Source organism: Xiphophorus couchianus, chromosome 14, assembly GCF_001444195.1.
Source record: "Xiphophorus couchianus chromosome 14, X_couchianus-1.0, whole genome shotgun sequence".
NCBI classification, from domain to species: Eukaryota; Metazoa; Chordata; class Actinopteri; order Cyprinodontiformes; family Poeciliidae; genus Xiphophorus; species Xiphophorus couchianus.
The window spans coordinates 19626495-19647169 of NC_040241.1; the positions used below are offsets into that span (position 1 = coordinate 19626495).

Here is a 20675-nt window from a genome sequence, read left to right on the forward strand (position 1 = left end):
ACTCGAACGTTTGTTTTGGTTGCATTTACCCAGAATGCCCTGCGCTGTAGTCCACTTCCTGCTTTTGGAGCGTTCTCCGGTCCGCTTGTTATCCACATTCAAACCGCAGCAAAGTTCACTTCAACCGAGCAGAGACCGTTAATGTAAGGGTTGTTTTGGTTCTTTACAATTTATTGCTTTATTTTAGGATTTAATGAACATTTTTACTTAAATGAGAAAGGTCAAATATTGTGTTTTAGGGTTATGGCTAGCTAATTATTAGTTGTACAAACTACAAACTCTGGTTGCTTTAACACAATTTTTGGATAGTTATCCTAACCCAGTGTGTGATTACATTATTTAGAAGAAACAGTTTATTTTTTGAGCTATCTTTTTTTTATTTTGTCGACCACCAGACACTCAGGTCTTGTGCCGCATTAGCTGACTGTGAAGATCTACGACTCGATTAGCAGCACATCCGGGTCTCAAAGTGCCCTCGATATCTGTGTGTGTATGAAGCCACTACAACACAAACAGCAATGCAAATATGCGATAAGCAGCCCCGTTTGGGAGGATGAGAAACACATTAGGAGGTAAGATAAGTCCTGAAAGCCGCTTTGTCAGTAAAGACCATTTACTTTCTTCCAGGACGGAAAGTGCAGCTTGCCACGTTTACCTGGATCCGATCCAAACAGGTTAGTTCTTACATTCACAACACTCTTTAAAGCTGAATTATATTACTTTAAAAGAATATGTATTTTTGCATAATTGTTGAAACTGTCACTATCTTGTGACAGTTTTGTACAAAAAAAGTTTCCAAAAATTGTACTCAAGTAAGAGTAAAGATACTTCAACGTATTTCTACTGAAGTAAAAGTAAAAAGTAGCCGTCCAATAAGTGACTCAAGTAAGACTAAAAAAATATTTGGTATAAAGTTTACTGAAGTGAAGAGTAACTGATCAAATTATCAATTATTTAATAATAAAAAATACATCATCAGATGGACCGAAAAATAAAGATAAGTGGAAATTTTGGTAATTTAAGGATGAAAATGACAATTATTCATATAAGTAACAAAATCAAGCAAAATAAAGTTTTTCAAAATCAGTTTATTTCACTAAAAAACTGATGAAAGTTTAACAAAAAATGCAGGCGTGTGTCTGTGTCTGGAGAATATTTGGTTAAAACATGTTTGTTTTTCATTCAGTGGGAAGAAAATCCAGAAATTTTACTTAAGTAAGAGTAGAAATACTTTATAATAAAATTACTCAAGTAAAAGTAGAAAGTACAGCATAATTAAAAAAAATCGAAACAATTGAGCACCTCTGCCTTCTCCCAGTGCTAACTAGAAACAACCAATCAGAGCCAGGAGGCGGATCTTAGCGCTGTCAATCAACCTCCTATTGTCATCAATGCTAATGCCAATGAGCAGGACCACTGACGATGTCCGATAAACAGTTTTTCTGTAATGGTAAGCCATTTCTCCTCCTTTAGCACATTTGTAAGGGCATGCACAATATTGATTGGCAGCGCTAAGCCCCTCCTCCTGGCTCTGATTTGGTTTTTAATGGTTCATGTCTTCAGACGGCAATAGCAGCTCAGTGACTAAGTGGAGGAGATCATAAAAAAGCATATTTTTTATGAAAGTTTAACCAAATACATAACTTCAAACAATAACTTGTAATTTTGTTAATTAAGAAATGATCATTTGTTGCAGATAAAAAGTATAATTTAAAGTGTTGTAAGTGAGCCGTTTGTGATTCTGAGTCGTCTACTCCCTCCTGACCACAGATGTGCTGAGTGACTCTGGCTGCCAGCTGTTAATAGTTACCTTCTTTCATAATTAAATTGGCCACGGGCCAAATGGCACAGATAGCAGATCGTAAATTAAGGCTGAGTGGATCGGTCAAAGATGAGTGTTAGAGCAGAGTGGCGTGAAAATATGAGTGTAGGAATGTGTTAAAAGAAGAGAGAGACTTTTCACTTCACGAGCCTTCGAAGAATTAAACCGCATCTGGCGGGTAAATCTGATCAACTCTGTTAGGAAAACAGACAGGTTGCTTCTGTGTTTCTGCATCTAACATTCATATTTCTATTATTCAAATAAATTTTTTCTGGTATTTAGTTCTATAAGATAATTCAGTCAAATGCAACAGAATACAGCCTTAGGAAGCGAATGGATGAATAAAGTTGACATTTTTGGTGATTTTAGTTCTGCAACAAGTTGCTGAAGACGTTTAAATAAGGATTTAGGAACCATCAGATGATGAAATAATGGAAAGTTAACAGTAGAAGAAGGAGAAAGAATTATTTTGGGTTCAAATTAACAAATTTTATAAGAGTAGGATTTTGTCACTTTCTTTCAAAAATGCTTCCTGACTTTAATAACTTGATCAACCTGGTTCTGCTTATTATAAAAACATAATTAGAAAAAGTCAAATACATAATAAATGACATAATTCTACCCTAATTACAAATAAAAAAATCTTCATATGCAAAAGCATCCCAAGAACCACAAATGGCCCCCGCACCACACTTTGGACACCCCTAAGTCAGACCAAAGGCAAAAATGTCCCTCAGGATGGTAAAGATTTCTGGATTTACTAATTTCCCAGTGGAAATCAGAGGCTAGTCTCTGGTTTGATCATTGTACTGTTAAATCTTTGCATTGTAAGGTAGTTTTGGTCCGACATGCCTGACCCACATAGGCTGGGAGCCCCTCCCTCCTCGGGGTAATCGGACACGACCAGTTGTCCAGGCGGGCCTGACTGACAGACAACAACAGCTCAAACCGGCCAAACCAAACTCAGCGTCAAAACGCTCCCCGGATCAGAAAGAAGAAAATCTGAATCTGAGGAGTTGGATTAACTGGTTTGAAGGTCCGAAAGTCCGTCATGGAAAACCTGCTGAGCAAGTTGCTGCTAGCATGTTGCTTATTCAGCCTGAGCGCGTTAGGAGGTAAGACACATCACTGAACGTACTCAACCGGAGTTGTGGTCAAGATATAATTTATATAGAGATCAAAACAAAAATATGGAATAATATTGTTGCTCTACTGTAGTTGATTTCACAGAAAAACTAAAATACATATAAAAGACATATTCTGATTAAAAACATCCAAAAGATTTATTTGGTCTTCATTCCCAAACTTCTTCTCACCTTCAAAATAAAAGAAGCATCAACTTCTGACCCTGACAGCCAACAGCAGAAGAATATAAACAATGATAATAAACCACAACTTTGCCTCAAACTCTACTAAAAATATTAAATGGTAACATTGTTTTAACTTGAGGGCAAATACTGTATAAATATCTTCCAGTTTTACTAAATAAACATTTTATTTTATAAAGCTGTAATGGAGGGTGACTTGCTACTAACCAGATGCTAACTCAAACATGCTAACATGTTCATTTGTTTAGCTAGGTGCACAAAATTGATGGCAGGTTGACTAGCTGTGCCTTGATTACAAATGTCCACAAAACTTTGTCTACATGTTGAAAAAACACAATTTCTTAATTGATGTGTTTCCATTAAAGAAATGCATTCAATATCACATGTGAATAAGTTTGAATAAGTTATTAAAAATATCCACTAACTACTTCCTGTTGTCGTTTTCTTTGAGGTTTCCGCCAGTAGTAACATCCAGGTGTTGATCATGTGACTCATTTGGTGTGAAAAAGTGTTTCTGTGGCAGTTTAGTGAAATAATCCAATTTCATGCACCCAAAGAAATCACGATATCCTGACACCAAAATATTTTATTCAGAACTGGCCTGTTTCCATTTAGCAGTTTTATTTTAAAACTTCGCAATTATATGATCAATGGAAATATATGGTGCTAAATTGGGGCCATAAAGTTTGTTCAAAAGCAGAAAAAAAAATTTTGATTGAAAAAACATTTAAACTAAATAAAATAAAATTTGAAAATAAAGAACTGAAACTAGCAAAAATAAAGATTTGAAACTGAAAAAGTTTGAAACTTAAAAAAATGAAAACTTAAAGATCTGAAACTTAAAGATCTGCAAAAAATAAAATGAAAAAACCTGAATATGAGATCTGAAACTGAAAAAACTATTTGAAACAAAAATTAAAACTGAAACCAGAGATCTGAAATTGTAAAAACATTTTTAAACTAAAAAAAATAAAATAAAAAATGTAAATTTTAAACTGTAAAAAGTGAAATTAAAATAAAAATAAAAACTGAAAGAAAATATTTGAAATTGAATTTTTTTTGAAATTAAAGAAAATTAAAATAAAAAATAAAGATTTGAAACTGAAAAAAATGTTCAAAACTAGTTTTAAGATTCATGTCGGCATTCATTAAACCAGCAAACTAACAGAGAAACCATACTGATGTAATCTCCATCTGAGGGCCTTTCTTTGGAGAAATCAATCATTTTTACGATGAAACGGAGTAAAACTCTTCTGACAGTGACGTTTAAAAACTGCTGCTAGTTTTTAAATGATGCTCATCGCCTCTTTCAGCTTAAAGAAGTGAGACAAGCTTTACGTGAATCCTCACTAAAGAAACCAAAGCTTGTTTTCTGTTTTAAAAGCCAGAGTTCTGGTTGTTGTTTTGCATCTAGTCATGGTATTTCTGCGATAAGGAGCCAGTCAGAACCTCCTCCTGTCTCCAAGCAGCGTCGCCTCCCTGTGCCTCGTTAATAGCGCCGCCTTGCTGGGTGATTGTTGTCATTTATTCCTGTCAGGTCAGATTGTGCTGGAGCCACAGCGAAGCCAAACGTGATGGATGCCACGTCACCAGTGCCACTGATTATAAATGCTCCTAACCTTCCAACACCAAGGAGGAAATGGGCCGACTTGTGTGCAGAAATTCAGTTTAAAGGGAAGAAATGTGGTTTTAATAGCGCAGCACAGAAGCCGTCTAAAATTACCCTTTAGTCTAAAATTATGGCACAGGATTTAAAGCCAAATGATCAACTATTTTGAGTTTTTAAAGGTCTGACTTTTTTTCTCTGAGTATTGGAAGGAGTTCTCCATTAGTTATGCGCTAAAGGTTTTTGCTAAATATTTAAAATATAAAGATTTTGCATCAATTGACAGTTAAGTTGGGTTATTTTAATTTTTCTTAAAGCTACAGTATGTAACTTTTATTAAAAAATATTTGTTGAAACTGCCTCCATGTTGTTACAGACAATCTGTGAAGAAAATTGGCTTCTCTGCCTTCTCCCAGTGCTAATTAGCAACAACCAATCAGAGCCAGGAGGCGGGTCTTAGCGCTGTCACTCACCCTTTTGCTTTCTGCTATGGTACAGCTAGTTGAGAATGCTACGCCTAGTTAGCATAGCCACATTGGATGGCAGTTAAGCAGTTTTTCTGTATCATTAAGTAGTTTCTCCACCATTTTCACATTTAGCAACACATTCATGAATTGATTGACAGCGCTAAGGCCCGCCTCCTGGCTCTGATTGGCTGTTTTTGGTTGGGAGTGGTTCATTTCTTCAGGGAAGAGGTGGAGGAGATTGATCTTTTGACAGATTGTCAGCATGGTGACAGTTTAACAAATAAATATGTAAAAAAGTAAAACATTTTTATAAAAGTTACATACCGTGGTTTGAAAGATGTCTTCTTTCCTGGTAACTGTTGATTCTTTTAACTCTGCTTTTCTTGTGTTTTCTTCCACGTTCTCCTTTCCATGATGTTTTCTGCTCTTTGTGTTGTTGAGGCGCTGTGGAGGCAGAGCAGGCCTTGATGAAGAAAGTCTTCACTGATTACAACCTGAAGGTCCGGCCGGCTCGCAAACCCGAAGAGAGGGTGGTGGTCCGCGTGGGGATGATCCTCTCCTCCTTTGTTGGGCTGGTGAGCAAATATTTGACCTTTTCTTTCCTGTTATGTCCCTTAGAAAACTTTTCTGTTCACATACAGACTATGTAGCTACATCACTGTCCTCAGTCTTGGCTGTTTTTAGAAGCACTTGAGAAACAAATGGAGGTATAAAAACATACAAAATATAAATCTTACATAACAGGTCCCCGTTAAATTGAAAGTGTCATGGCTTTTGGTAACTAAACCTTCATAACATCGATGCAGACGCCATGATACACAGCAGCTGAAGCCCCTGTTACCTCCAGTCAAGGTGAGCCTGCTTCCTTAAAGGAACAGGACTCTTTTGGCTCTGACGGGAAGCTGTGTTGGAAAGTGAGATGCTTGTTGGTTCCCAGTGATCAGCTGGAGGTGAACTGGTACAGGAAGTGTCAGTAATGGCAGAAATGTGTTTGGGGTTTCAGAGCCCCGCTCTCCTCTGATGTCGCTCCAGTTGTCTTGCTAACATTCCTGTTTGTGTTTTAAATAGCAGGTCAGGCTCAGAAAGTTAGAGACAGAAGAACGGAAATCATTTCAGCTTCAGCTTCCTCTTTTAATAATATTTTTAAAACTATCAATATTATGATGTTTTGGACTTTAATTTGCTTGTCTGACAACAACAAGCATATTTTGCTTTGCAAGCAGAACCTTTTCAGCTGCATTCAAACACAATTTATTTATTTTTAACTTAGATTTTTGTTGGATCCGTTGCAGTTTTTCATGTTCTAGACGCTACAGTGAAAGTTTTTAACTTGTTTTACAACTTTCTATATTTATATAATGGATTAATTTAGTTCATATGCACATAAGTGACTTTCTCCATTTATTTTCGTATTGCAACCACAAACTTTAATTTATTTTAGGGGTTTTTGGTGTGATTGACCAACATTTATATGGAGACTCGATCATGCCACATTCCAATAAATAAAAAACTTTTAAAATAATTATTTAAATAATACAGAAATCATTTGTTAAAATATAGAATTAATTATGTGTGCCTCAGTTAAATTGATTTCATTTTAAAAACAACATATTATTTCATGTTTCTGTGCTGACAACTTTCATACGTAATGGGCGGGATTACGGGACACCCAGACGTCTGATTGGCTGCTTCAAACAACAAGTCAAGTCAACTTCCTGCTAAGTTTGTTACGATTCTGAGGTCAATATTTTTTTTTAGACGCTCCCATAATTTCACCGAGTGTTGAACTCAAAACAGAAGACATTGGCAAACTTTTCTTTTCATTGAAATGCCTTGGTTTTTGTCTTAAAGGTGCAGTACGTAACTTTTATTTAAAAAAAATGGTTTTTTGCATGTTTGTTAAAACTGTCGCCATGTTGTGACAGTATAATATGAGACAGATTATCTGTGAAATTATCACTCTCCTCCATTTATTACTGTCTAAAAACACCAAAACAACCAATCAGAGCCAGGAGGTGGGTCTTAGCGCTGTCAATCATCCTCATGTACTCACTGCTAAATGTGCTAATAGCGGAGAAACAAGTTATTGTTACAGGAAAACTGTTTATCTGCTGTCATTTGTGGCTATGCTAACTAGCCTTAGCATTCATAATGGACTTAGCTTGCTGCAGCATATTAAGGCACACACACAGGATTGTGATTGACAGCGCTAAGCCCCGCCTCTTTGCTCTAATTGTTTCTAGGTAGCTCTGGGGATTCAATTCTTTCTCTTTTTCACAGATTATCTGCCTCATTCCAAACTGTCATGACATAATGACAGTTTCAACAAATACATAAATAATATTTTTTAATAAAAGTTATATGCTTGGCAGAAAATCTGACGTGTTTCAGATTATTATTATTAATTATTATTAACGCGCTGTTTCATATTTCCTTTCAGAATATGAAAAATGAGGAAATGAGCACCGTTGTTGTCATGAATCTGGTAAGTTTATTTGCAGTTCAGCTCTGTTTGTTGGTCCAGAACCGCTCGGTAGCTTGTGGTTCTGATCATATTTTACGGTTGTTTCCATATTCAGCTCAGAACAGAACAGTTGGAGTTCAGTAGGCAGAATTAAAGCGTTTGCAAATACTGTTATTTTTATGCAAATGCAAGGAAAATCATCCCTGAGGACGCAAATTAAAGTGGCGGCAAAATGAGAAGAGGGAGAAAAAGTGATGAAATGACAAAATGCTTCACATTTGTACTGAATGGGCAAAAAGTTTCTGCCTGCTGTTTCTGTTTTTTTTTTTTTTTTGCTGTTTCTATTTTTCTAATAATCCAAAACTTTCTGTCCTTACAGGAGTGGACGGATTATCGGCTCAACTGGAAACCCAAGCAGCACGATGGGATTGAGGTGCTGCGCGTCCCGTCTGGGAAGGTGTGGCTTCCTGACATCGTTCTCATCAATAAGTAAGTAAATCAATTTTATATTTGTACTTTGATATAAATATAAGATGGATATGATGATCTTTACAACTTTTTCTTTTCAATTTTCTTCTGACATGTGACTGATAAATTCATTTATTATAGTAATGTTTACATCAGAGGAATGAAATGAGCTCAAAGTTGCCAGACGTTGCCTAGCAGAGATGATGTCATAACAGAAACACCAAATTTGGGCATTAATGAAGAACCAAAAGAACAATCCGAAAATAAATCAGAGATAAAAAGTCTTCAGCTCAAATCTGGGTTTATAAGGTGAATATGTAAATGGCAATATGTCCAATTCGAAGAAGAAAATCAGGTGAAATGTCAAGGAGCAGCAGTTTGGAGACCTAGCTAACCAGCACCCTACCCATAGATCTAAAGGTTTCCTGTAGAGAGCCCAGGGCAAATGTGAACAAAACTGTTCATGAAGATAAAACGCTGTAAAATATATTCTCCAAAGGTGATAATACGGATATCAGTAGGGATAGATGCTTATTTTCTTCTTCCTCTCTTTCTGATCTGTGAATCTTTAGCCTTTTAGGAAACGTTACTAGTGTTCGTGTTTGTGAATCAAACCTTTAAAAAAACAAACAAGCAAATGAAGTAGCTCAATATTTACTGTAGATAAAAAAAACTTGAAAGGGATTAATATGACAGTGTATTAGTGTCATTGTAGATAGAAAAAAAAAGAGTAAATTTCCTCCAAAAATTCAGGAATTTTGTGACTAATCTCAGAAATTTGACATTTGAAATTCTGATTTAAATTTTCTTTGTTGTCTTCTTTTTTCTTTTCTTTTTTGAAAATTTCTGATGTTAATCTTAAAATCAGATTTTTTTTTTCTAGCAAATTTCCTAACTTTTCCTAGAGGTTTTCTGAGATGAGTTATTTGGTAAAATCAATTTGCATATTTTTTTCCACAACGGCCCAAATGCACTGTAGTAGATTTTGCATGTTTGCAGAACTAAAATAAAGACTTCTAGTTTTCAGTTTCTTTTGGGCTCAATTGAATAAATTTATTTTCAGTAATAAGAAAAGGATTTGGATCAAATTCTTTCAAAACGCTCGCTATGTTTAGCCAAGTTTCTGATAAGAATAAAAACAAAGTTGGCTTTTCGGTAAAAATCTCTGTATAAACTTGGTTACAAAAACAAATACATTTTGTTATACCTTACATTTTCCTGTGTAAGAAAATTACGTTGGTAATATTTTTTTAACCTGATTACAAATTAAAAGTCCCCATCTGCATCTAAAGGCCAAATTTGTAACAATTTTGAATTGCAGTTGGGGGCCGCACAAAATCAGCCCGAAGGCCACAATTTGGACACCAATGCACTACAGCATTCATTCAGTGAATAAAACTGCATGAGAATGCATCAAATTAGAGACTCAAAGAGCAGAAAGAGGAGGCTTTATGGTCCCCGTATTCCAACACATGTGCATGCCCCCATTAACACCACTGTAACTGTCCCCACTGCTCCATTTATCAACACTTTATAGGCAATTAAGCAGCATGGCTCTCTAATAACTGGGCTGATGGCGCCGTTCAGCAACTTCAGCACACAAGGCCTTCATTTGGAACATCAACACACAAATATCTGCATCAACACAAGCCTCTGTGTGCTTCCCAATATGGCTGATCAATACTGCTAATTTCAACAGCGCCGTCACAGATAGTAGGGTTTTATTTGGGCTAACACAAAGTCTGCTCAATTACCTGTATCATAAAAGCCTAAAACTGTGTACTGTGAGAAGGTTAAATCAGTCTCTAATTAGCTTGATGTCTCAGTTGTGAGTTTATCTGCCAGGAAAGCTTTGTGTACATGATCCAACGTTGGCTGGCCCGACTGCTTAGCTAATGTTTGCTTTTTATTGCTTATGCCACATAAAATGTTGTGATGTTGGGTCAGAATGAGGCTACAGCCAACGGGAAACTCAGAAAGAAGTTTGTAACAAAGAAACTGAAATCTTCTTTAACCATGTTGGTGAAGCTACATTTTATGTTAATTAACCACAAGAGGAATATCTACATATTCATGATGTGGTGAAAACAAAGAACTAATGTGGCTATTTTTTTTTTTTTTTTTAATAATCAATTTTTTTATTATCTTGTTTTTACATTTCAGTAGAGTAACTGAGAAAAATCAGAAACATATTTCTCGTGTGAGTCAAGGTTATAGCTAGACAGAGTCAAGCTAACTGGTATTCATATCCAAGCTAATTGCTCAGTAAAGTCAAAGCTAATCAAAATTACTAAGAGTCGAACAAAGAGTGAAAAAGAGCGAGAAGAAAACATACTCAGTTCATTTTTAATAGCTGCTTTGATAAAAATTAAACAGCTAACCAGAATTAAGCTAACCACTGCTCAGACTGAAGCTATTAGCATCCCACAGAGAAGCTAATATCTAATTTAAGAAATTATAACAGTTAATCAAAATTAGTCTAACAGCTACATAAAGTTAAGTTAAAAGCAACAAAAAGTCATGCCAGTTACGAAAAGGAGTAAGAGGGACTAAGCTAACAACTAGCCAGCGCTAAGCTCACTAGTGCTCAGAGTGAAGCTAACAGCATCGTGTAATAAAGCTAACAGCTAATTAAAGAAATGCTAACAGTTAGTCAAAGTTAATATAAAAGAAACAAACAGTCATGCTAGTCACGGAAAGGCGTAACAGGGACTAAGCTAGCCAGATTTAAGCTAACCAGTGCGCAGACTGAAGCTAACAGCTAATTAAATAAATGCTAACAGGTAATTAAAGTTAATCTTACATCCACATAAAGTTAAGCTAAAAGCAACAGTCATACTAGTCATTAGTAACAGGAACTAAGCTAGCAGCTAGCCAGATTTAAGCTAACCACTTTCCTGAACCTTCAATGTTGATTCATAATTGCAAATCACTTAGAATAAAAGCATCAAATAAACATAACAAAAGATGTAAAAGCAGTAAATGTTTCCTTTGTGTGTCTGTTTGCAGTAATGACGGCGTGTTCGACGTTGCCCTTCAGGTCCACGTTCAGGTTTACAGTAACGGCAGGGTAACATGGACGCCCCCCGCTCTCTACTGCAGCTCCTGTGGAGTCAAGGTGGGAGGACATTTTTTTCCTCTTCCTGTTGTTTTCCCTTCAGTTTGTTCACTTACACATCTGTGATTGTTTGTTTTTTTCTCCAGGTTACATATTTCCCGTTCGACTGGCAGAACTGCACCATGCAGTTTCGTTCTTACACGTACGATTCGACGGAGATTGACCTGCAGTATGCGAGAGACTCGAAAGGCAAGGAGATCAAGGAGATCCAGTTGGATCCAGTTGGCTTCAGTGGTGAGCTTCAAAATGTTCTTCCATGTTATAAGTGAATTAATGTGTCCATAGAACTAGTATTTTTTCATCAATATTAATGAATTATTGACTTAAAACCAGCTCCTATGTTTTGTTGAAAAGGTATTTGTCGGTTAGTTTTATCTTATTTCAAGTGTACTAGGAACTAGACCAAAAATACTTGGTAATATTTTGTATTTTTGCAGCGTATTGAAGATTACCAAGGTATCTGTGAATTAAAATTTTCCTGTTTTAATGTTTCTTTAGAGAGCAGCGAGTGGTACATCAGACACAAGCCAAGCAGGAAGAACATGAACGACGACACGTACGAGGAAATGACTTTCTACCTGATCATAGAGAGAAAACCTCTCTACTACATCATCAACATCATCATTCCCTGCATCCTCATCACAATCATTGCCATTTTCAACTTCTACCTGCCTCCCGATGCAGGTAAACACTTTTTACTCTCGAATACTTTGGAATATAGAGGAATTCATGGTCCACTTTAACCAGACTGAGGTTTGTAGACCGACCAAAGTTTGTGACCAAAGTCACCGAACTTTCTAGGTAAACGAACTGGAGTTTGATTAAAGCGGATTAAAGTAAGTCTTCTGTCCAACGGACACTAATTCAAAATGACAGACTTCAAATTGGTTGGTTATGACTCTTACCAGACCTATACAACATCTGAAGCTCCTGCTTTTATTGACTAATATTACTAATGATCATCATGAATCAACCACCAACTTAATTTTTCACACACAGCTTTTCTTTTACTGACTCTGGGATTGAACAACCTGATGCTCAACTGTTTCCATCTCTGCCAGGAGAGAAGATGGGTCTGTCCATCAACGTGCTGCTCACCCTGACTGTGTTCCTGCTGCTGCTGGCCGATAAGATCCCAGAGACCTCGCTGGGCGTCCCCATCATTGTCAACTACATCATGTTCACCATGATCTTGGTCACCTGCTCCGTCATCCTGAGTGTGGTCGTCCTCAACCTGCACCACCGCTCCCCCAACACCCACATGATGCCCATGTGGATACGCAAGGTCAGCTTCGCAGAAGCATCAAGCCGAACTGGGGATTTAGAAACTGTCACAATCTAGACACAACCAGCTGTACTTGAATTCTATAAATTTGTTTTCTTATTAGATTGCTTTCACACCTGACAGTCTGGTAGACTCAGTTTGATTGGGGATTGAAATTGCAACATTTTTTACATTTTCAGCTGCTGTGTTTCGCTTTCTCACTCTATTGTGTCAAATGAACCAAACTCTTTGAAAAACTTGTTCCCCTCCTCACCTGTGGGGGCACTACACCAAGAACCACTGAAGGAAATGATACAAAAACCTCTGAAGAAGACACTGATAGCAACTTCGTTCTTAACAAAATGTATGGAAAAATGGAGTGACGTCAGATTATTTTCTGTTTTTGGAAAAAGAACATGAGCCATTTCTTCTAGTGCTAGACTACAGCGTTTGTTTTAGTTGTATTTACCCAGAATGCCATGCATTGTAGTGCACTTCCTGCTTTCTGGTCCGCTTGTCATTCAGATCTGCATTAAAACTGCACCAGGGTTCACTTTAACTGAACCCAGACCAGGTTTGTAGGTGGACCACAGTTTGCTTTATTGGTCCGCATCAGAGTTCGATTGTGCATTCACACCTCCCCATACGAATGTACCCTTAGCTTGCATTCACACCAGGCCTGTTTAGTCCACTTTAATCAAACTACAGTTCATTTACCTAGAAAGTTTGGTTTCTTTATGGAAGTGCCAATGCGCAATCAAACTGGTGAGGACCAAAAAGGTGAACTTAAAACCTAAGTCTTGGTTCGGTTGAAGTGAATTCTGATGTGGTTCGAATGTATATGTGAACACCAAGCGGACCAGAGTCAAAGACAAATGAGAAATCCTACAAAAAAATGTCAATCCATTTTTGTTTACATTTTGTGATGAAGGAAGTTGTGCTCTGTGTCTACTTCAGAGGTTTTCATGTCGATTCGTTCAGTGATTCTTGTTGCAGCGCCCCCACAGGTGAACAGGGGAACAGGTTCTTCAATTAATTTTTATCCCTTAGGGCAGTCCAGTGGGAAAGAGAACCAAACAAGCTGAAAATGCAACAAATGTTTCATTTTTGGTCCAAACCGAGTCTACTAGAGTATCATACTTCTCACTACCTTAGACATTATTCAGAAGAAATTCTCGTAAATTAGGTTAATATAACAAATTGTAACAACTGATCAATCATTAATTTAACTAAGTTTTAAAGCTTAAAGAAGTTAACTGTTATTGACTCCAATTTCCTGTTCCAGTAGACGGAATTGGGTTTAATTTAGCATTAATCTGTGTGAGGAGGCAGCGATTGTTGGATTAAAACAGAGTCGCCAATGTAAATGTCATCCTCTACCATTAACCCCCATCAGCTGCTGCTGCCCTCACTGTACATTATGTGAAGCTAATTACGGCTCTTTACGTCGGTCTGTCACGCTTTTCAGGGTACGCTCACCTTAGATTGTACCTCAGTACTTGCATACAGGTGATTTACACGGCCTAATGGAGCTTAGCTGGAAAAGATTACCTCTATATGTTCAGCTTGTTTCAGTCCTGCTCTCCAGAAGATCACTGGGTTCATAAAATGATGGAGAAAGTAAACTTCTGCACAACGGAAAGCACATTTATATTTGTTTGAGGCTTCATTAGAGATAGAAATCCCAGTTCTTGCAATTAAAGTAAATATCTCTATTCACTGCATATAAAAAGAATTGTTTTTCTCACTTTCTGACATGATGAGTTATTTAAAAAGCATCTTAAAGCTCATCAAACAGAGCAGAAATGAGCCGTTTAAAACATTTATTATATCGATCAAGGCCAACGTTTGTCCGTATGGTGTGCTATTTTATCACTGAGTGCCCTGCTGGCTCCTTAAAAGGCAACTATTCATTCTCTCACATTGATCCACCAAACTGTAAATTTGAATTTAACAGCAGAAACTTGGGTGTTGCCCAACGCGAGTCCAACTCAAAGTGCTTCTTTGGAAAATCCAGAGGAATTCGTTTTTTTTATTTCTCAAAGCAACATGAATTGCAGAGCAATGGTTTCTAATTCAACGTTTCTGAACGGATGTGTTGCTGATAATTTACAAAATAAATTGAAAATGGTAATTTGTACAGAGAGAGCAAAGAAAATAGAAGAAATTAGCCTGGAGACCTAACCAACCAGCATTCTGCACAGGGATTTAAAAGCTCAGTCATCTGTAATTCATGAGCCAAATGTGATGAAAATTGTTATTCATGAAACTAAAACTTAGAGCTGTAGCTAATGATCATTTAAGGAACTGATTATTCTCACGATTAATCAATTAATTGAATAATAAAAAGGTACACTGTGCAGTTTTTTCATTTAAGACTTCTTATACAGTTTTAGATATACATTAAAAGACACAAATAAACAATTCAATTCCATTTTAAAATTAAAAAATGAAAATTTTATCTACATTTAAAATTTTGGAATATGAAACTTAAAAAAGTCTTTGTATTTAACAAAATATAATGGATTGGTAGCCTTAGTTTTTGAGTAAAAATTGCTGAATTTTTATGGGGAAAAAACAAACAAAAAGAAAAAAGTTTAGTAAGAGAAAAATTCTTTGTATTGTACTTAATTTTAATATTATAAAAACTTTCAGGGCCGCCAGGGCCACACAAAAGTATTGTAAGGGCCACAAATGACCCCCGGGCCACAGTTTGGACACTCCTGGTGTAAGATAATAACACTTGGAATATATTAGCCAACAATTATTGAACTCCAAACAGACTTTTGTGATATAAATGCAACAGAAATTGGTTTTTAAAGAATAAGATATCTTTAGTGTGAAGCATAAATAATCTAGTTAGTAAGAAAAATACATTTGTATCGTCATAATCTGTCAAATTACGTGTTTGACCTTCACTCTCCGTCTCCACCCAGATCTTCATCCACATGCTGCCTCCTTACCTCTACATGATGCGTCCCAAAGTGGAGACGCCGCTTTCCCTCGAGATGATTCCCCGCAGGGAGAAGCAAATGGTGATGACCATCAGCAAAGCCGACGAGTATTTCATCCGCAAACCGGACTTGTCCATCCTGTTCCCCAAGCCCAACAGGTGAGCATCATGAGGCGCTACCAAACTGGATAAAACCAGCTAGGTGCTAAAGAAACAGCTTGATTTGGAATTAAACTGGTTCAAACGCAGGCAGACATGTGAAATATTTTATTTACAAGGAGCTAGCGGATTCCAGAGGGCGATCACCAATCTTCCAAAATTAAGGAAAACGGCACCAATAAATCGGTGCATCCCTAAAAATATACTTTTTTACATATTTTTTTGAAATATGTGAAAAGAGACAGATAATCTGTGACAAAATTCAAGCTCCTTTGCCTTCTCCCAGTCCTCCCAGTGCAAACTAGAAACAGCCAATCAAAACCAGGAGGCGGGTCTAAGTGCTGTCAAATACACTCGTGTGCACGCCTGCTGGCTGTATGCTATAGCTTCTCCCCGTCATCACAGGTTTCACAGATTCCCTCGGTGTCTAGCATTAGTTTGGAGATCGATACATCCTGACATTCATCTGGGCAGAGAACCCAAACAGTATACTCAAGTAAGAGTAACAGTACTTCAAGTAAAAGTAAAAAGTACTTATTAAAATTAAAAAAGGATTTGGTAAAAAGTACTGAGTAACTGATCAAATCATCAATCATTTAATATTTAAAAATTACATTATCAGGTGGACCAAAATATAAAGTTAAGTGGAAATTTTGATATTTTAAAGACCAAAATAATAATTCATATAAGTAACAAAATCAGACAAAATACATTTTTCCAAATCAGTTTCTTTATATAACAAAACTGCTGAAACTTTAACAAAACCTGCAGGTGTGTGTCTGTGTCTGGTAAAGTGTTTGGTTAAAACATGTTTGTCCTTCACTCAGTGGGAAGAAAATCCAGAAATTTTACCCAAGAGAAGAAATACTTCATAATAAAATTACCCAAGTAAAAAGTAAAAATACTCCTAAAATTTTTATTTTTTCAAAATAAAAAGTGAATGTAATTGAGTAAATGTAACTAGTTACTCCCAGACTCTCAATCCCTCCTTCATGTTTTTCCACTAAACTCTCCAAACTGTCCCAGCAGTGCGTCTGTCCTCTGTGAGAAGTAAAATATGTCTGGAGGGAAAAGAACAGCCGCTGAAATAATAATGACCCGCACAAATTGACTCTGACACAGGAGAGCGGGAAGATGTGTGTCTCAGTAAATGGAGGGGCGGTTGTGTCAGAACAATCTGATGAGACAGCAGTATCTCCCGGTCGGCCATATATACACTCACATGCACCTTTCTAATTGGTTTAGCGGATGTCTTGGCACCAGACGTGGCCAGTTTTCCTTAAAATTAATCTCCTGAATAGTAATTTTCTTCTTGCTGATGAAGTGAGAGTCTATGTCGTAAAAGACGGAGAGCACGGAAGGGGTTGAAAGGTCAAATGGTATCTGCTCTCCATCCTTTCCCCGCTCTCTGTTTCCGTCTACCTGATGGAGCTTCACCTGTCTGAGGTCACAGCCTGTTCACCTGCCGCGCTCAGAGAGCCGTGATGGCAGCTCTGCATCGTAAACTCAACGGTTCATGAGCAGAATACCAAGCAGCTGGTCGTTATCCTCCGACTGCTGCATGCAGCTACAGAGCAACACTGCCCTCTGGTGGACGGCGTCTGCAGTGGCATAAAACTTCTGTTTATTACAGTGTTTTTAAACAAAAATTATTTTTAAAATGTATAAAAATTATTATTTATTTTGTCAAGAAATTATTATAAATAGGAATACTTTTAATTATTATGACAAAGTCTTAGGACCAGGCTAAGAAAAACAAAACAAATGAGAATTAATTCATAATATTTCAAGAATAAAGCCAAGAAATTACCAAAATGAAGATATAATATTATGAGAATAAAGTCATAGTATTAAGAGAATGAGGTCATAATATTTCAGGAATAAAGTTGTAGTATTTGGAGATTAAAGTCATAATATTTTGAGAATCAATTCATAATATTTAAAAAATTAAGTCAGAAAATTACCAGAATAAATATATAATATTATGAGAATAAAGTCATCGTAATACTAGAAGGAAGTCATAATTTTACCAGAGTAAAGAAATTTTTAATATATATACATATGGAAATTTTGTTTTTCTTGCAAATTTGCAAGTTTTCAACATCAGAACATTTCCAAGTTGTTTCTTGTACATATTTGAAATTAATCTTAATACTTTTGAGTTTTTGGCGAAAGTTGTACTTATTGTGTTTCTTCTTTTATTCACAATTTCCCATTGTAGATATGCAGTTGTTAACCACTTGTTCAGGACTACAAAATACTATTTGAAATGCAGTTTTGTTTTCTTTTTGTGTTAAATTTGTATTTCTGCGTACTTTGTTGGTAAGTATTTTTATTTATTATGATATTCTTTAATATTTTGGTTGAGTGTAGAAGCTGTGGTTGTGTTTTGTGCTTCAGCTCTCAGCCTGGTCTCCTTTTTCCATATAATTTAATGTCACTGGGAGGGAAAGAAAGTGTGAATTACCGTGGCTGTGAACATTTCTCAGTGGCAGCTGTGCAAGACGGCCTCGGAGCGTTTTTCTGGCTTCCCCCTGCGGCTCCTGGCACCGGCTGATGGTTGGTAACTGAGGGAAACAAGTAAACACTGAAACATTCACACATTCTCACGTAGAGATTCTGGGCGGTCAGCAGGATCCAAGCAGCGGCTCCCACAGCGGTACCGGAGCTCCTGACCTTCCCTTTATTCCTCTGACTGGCAGAAGAGAGGAAGCCAGACTTATTGCCTGCTTCACAGTTTTATAGATTTTAATTTGCGTTTGGACCTGGACTAGATCTGCAACCCAATGTGTGTCTGCAGTTTGGAAATATAAATGTTACTTTTTTGGGATATGTGTCCCAAATGTATGAAATTTAAAAATAAATTAAAATGAGCGTGATCATTTCATTCTGATAAATATTTCTTGAAGGGTAATTTTGTTTAGAAAACGTCATAATCTATTTTATTTATAGTTTCAGTTGTGTGTGGTTTTTATTTATTTTATTTATTGTCTTTGGTTGTTGTGTCTTATTTTGGATATCTAAAATATTTTCCAGTCCCAGTGTGAAGTGTACAAAAATAAAACCCAGCCAGTTTTTGGCAATAAGTTAATGTTTTTTGGTGTCTGGAATATGAGCCATTTCTCAAACCTCTGGAATGTAACATCACAAATCAGCAGCCCTTATTCCGTTACCTAGCAACGCCAGTGAAGCCCAGCCCGTTACCTAGCAACTCAAGTGGAACTCCAGCATGTTTACCGCTGCGTTTGCTGTACAATGGCTGCTGGAAAAGACACGTATTTTGTTGTTGGCGTAACATCCAGAAACCACTTGCTGCAGTCTTGCTGGTTGTGCAGGAGGTTCCACTTCTGCTTTTCAAAGATGCAGGGTTGTATAATTGCACATCTGTTTGCAGCCATTTCCATGTGCTGCAAACAGCACAAGAAAAAGAGTCTGGGGGGCACAGCCAAAAACAGATTGTTTGGATTAAAGTGACAAGACGCCCTAAAACAATTCAAAATCGGCAGAACTGATCAGACTAAAATCTCATCATCTAAGAATTATGTGCAAAAAATGTAATGAGAATGTTGTATATAGGCCATAGACCTGTCCTAACCTGTTCAAGGAAGTGTTATGGGTAAACAAACCCTGCAACAAACTTTCAGTTATGAACTCTACAATCATCCAGATGTTCTCTGGACCTCTGACTCATTTTTAGCATCTGTAAAACCTGTTATGTCCTTTGCTCTGCAGGTTCCAGCCAGAGGGGCTTTGCACCGATTTGAAGAAGTTCATTGACGGCCCGAGCTCCTACCTCACTCTGCCTGACGAGCTCAAGTCGGCCATCGACGCCATCACGTACATCGCTGAGGCTCTGCAGGCTGAGAAAGACTACGAAGCGGTGAGTTTTCCTGTCCTCTGGTTACATCACAAGATCCCTGCAGACTAATCCTAATGTTCTCTGGTTTCTATCTTCTCTGCCTTTTCTAAATCCCTCACTGTCGACAGCTGAAAGAGGACTGGCAGTTCGTGGCCATGGTGGTGGACCGCATGTTCCTCTGGATCTTCGTCGTCTTCACCACTGTGGGCACTCTGGCCATTTTTGCCGACGCCAGTTTCAATCACACGCCCACAGATCCCTTCAAATTAGCCTGAAACGGTTTGGTGTTCCTTCAGGAAAATGATGGAGAGCATTCTCCCACAGGCGTCAACAGGAAAATATAAGTAGTGTTGGCCCGAACTTGGTAATCCCTTGGTGTCGGTTATTGCTTGGACTGTAGCAACCCGTCTAAATATAGCATAATCCATAATACATATTATGCTATGATGTGACTTTGGTGTTTTTAAAGCATTTTAGCTGCAGATATGTCAACATGCTGTTAACACATAAACACCACGATAAAGCAGCTGCTGTAATAAACTGGCTAGTTGCCTTTGAGAGAGTGTGGCACATGCCTGGGGGATATTTCTGCAGCCAAAGTAATCCTATTTGTGCTTTAGACACTGGTGTATAGGCTAATCTCGTGTCGGAGTCCAGAACATCAGTGTCCTCCGTGTCTCACTTTGTCAGGGGACACGAGGACGCCACGTGTCCTTTATGGTACATACATAGCTGCAACTGTGCTTTTGTTTTTGTCATTTCAATAAAGATCTGAGGGGAGGATATATATCAAAGGCTCCATTTGTTGTCACAATGCTTCAACACTGCGCATCACCTGCCCATTCAGCTAATATTAGACCAATTAGTAGGTCTAATAATAGGCGGTGGTTACTGCACACCGGGTTTCTCCTGATATGTTCCTCATATCTATCAGTTATTTGATCAATTCCCCAAACAGAAAATCTGAATTTAACAAAGAAAATGTAGAATCCACACTATTTATTACAAATGTTTATTTAGATTACAACTACAATTTGAAAAGGTGCAGTTTTATTGTAGAGCAAGTTAAAAAATAACAATTTTATTATTTTTGTTCCACTTTTGGTCTTTTTCAGTGTTCATTGTAATTAAATCAGCACCTACTAGTGATTTTTAGATATGAATATA

General features: G+C 37.2%; 1 protein-coding gene across 3 annotated transcripts; it reads left to right on the plus strand.

The window, feature by feature from the left end:
- Nucleotides 1–50: 50 nt before the first annotated feature.
- Nucleotides 51–20298, plus strand: chrnb1 (cholinergic receptor, nicotinic, beta 1 (muscle)). 3 transcript variants are annotated; one of them, XM_028039356.1, is made up of 12 exons: nt 51–143; nt 628–674; nt 5665–5798; nt 7664–7708; nt 8067–8176; nt 11165–11273; nt 11360–11507; nt 11772–11957; nt 12335–12558; nt 15474–15649; nt 19382–19529; nt 19637–20298. In XM_028039356.1, coding segments are annotated over exons 1-12 (1476 nt in total). In that variant the 5' UTR covers nt 51–141; the 3' UTR covers nt 19784–20298. The 3 variants fall into 3 exon arrangements, with proteins under 3 accessions (XP_027895157.1, XP_027895155.1, XP_027895156.1); XM_028039354.1 differs by having other exon boundaries at nt 71–143; nt 396–674; XM_028039355.1 differs by lacking the exons at nt 51–143; nt 628–674 and adding an exon at nt 2705–2937.
- The last annotated feature ends 377 nt before the right edge of the window (nt 20299–20675 follow it).

Bases quoted from the DNA above. Each gene is read 5' to 3' on its own strand.
- chrnb1 (XM_028039354.1), top strand. From the start codon at position 554: ATGAGAAACACATTAGGAGGTAAGATAAGTCCTGAAAGCCGCTTTGTC. The intron at 7,709-8,066 runs GTAAGTTTATTT...CTGTCCTTACAG, and splicing joins CCGTTGTTGTCATGAATCTG to GAGTGGACGGATTATCGGCT. The intron at 11,274-11,359 runs GTGGGAGGACAT...TTTTTTCTCCAG, and splicing joins GCAGCTCCTGTGGAGTCAAG to GTTACATATTTCCCGTTCGA.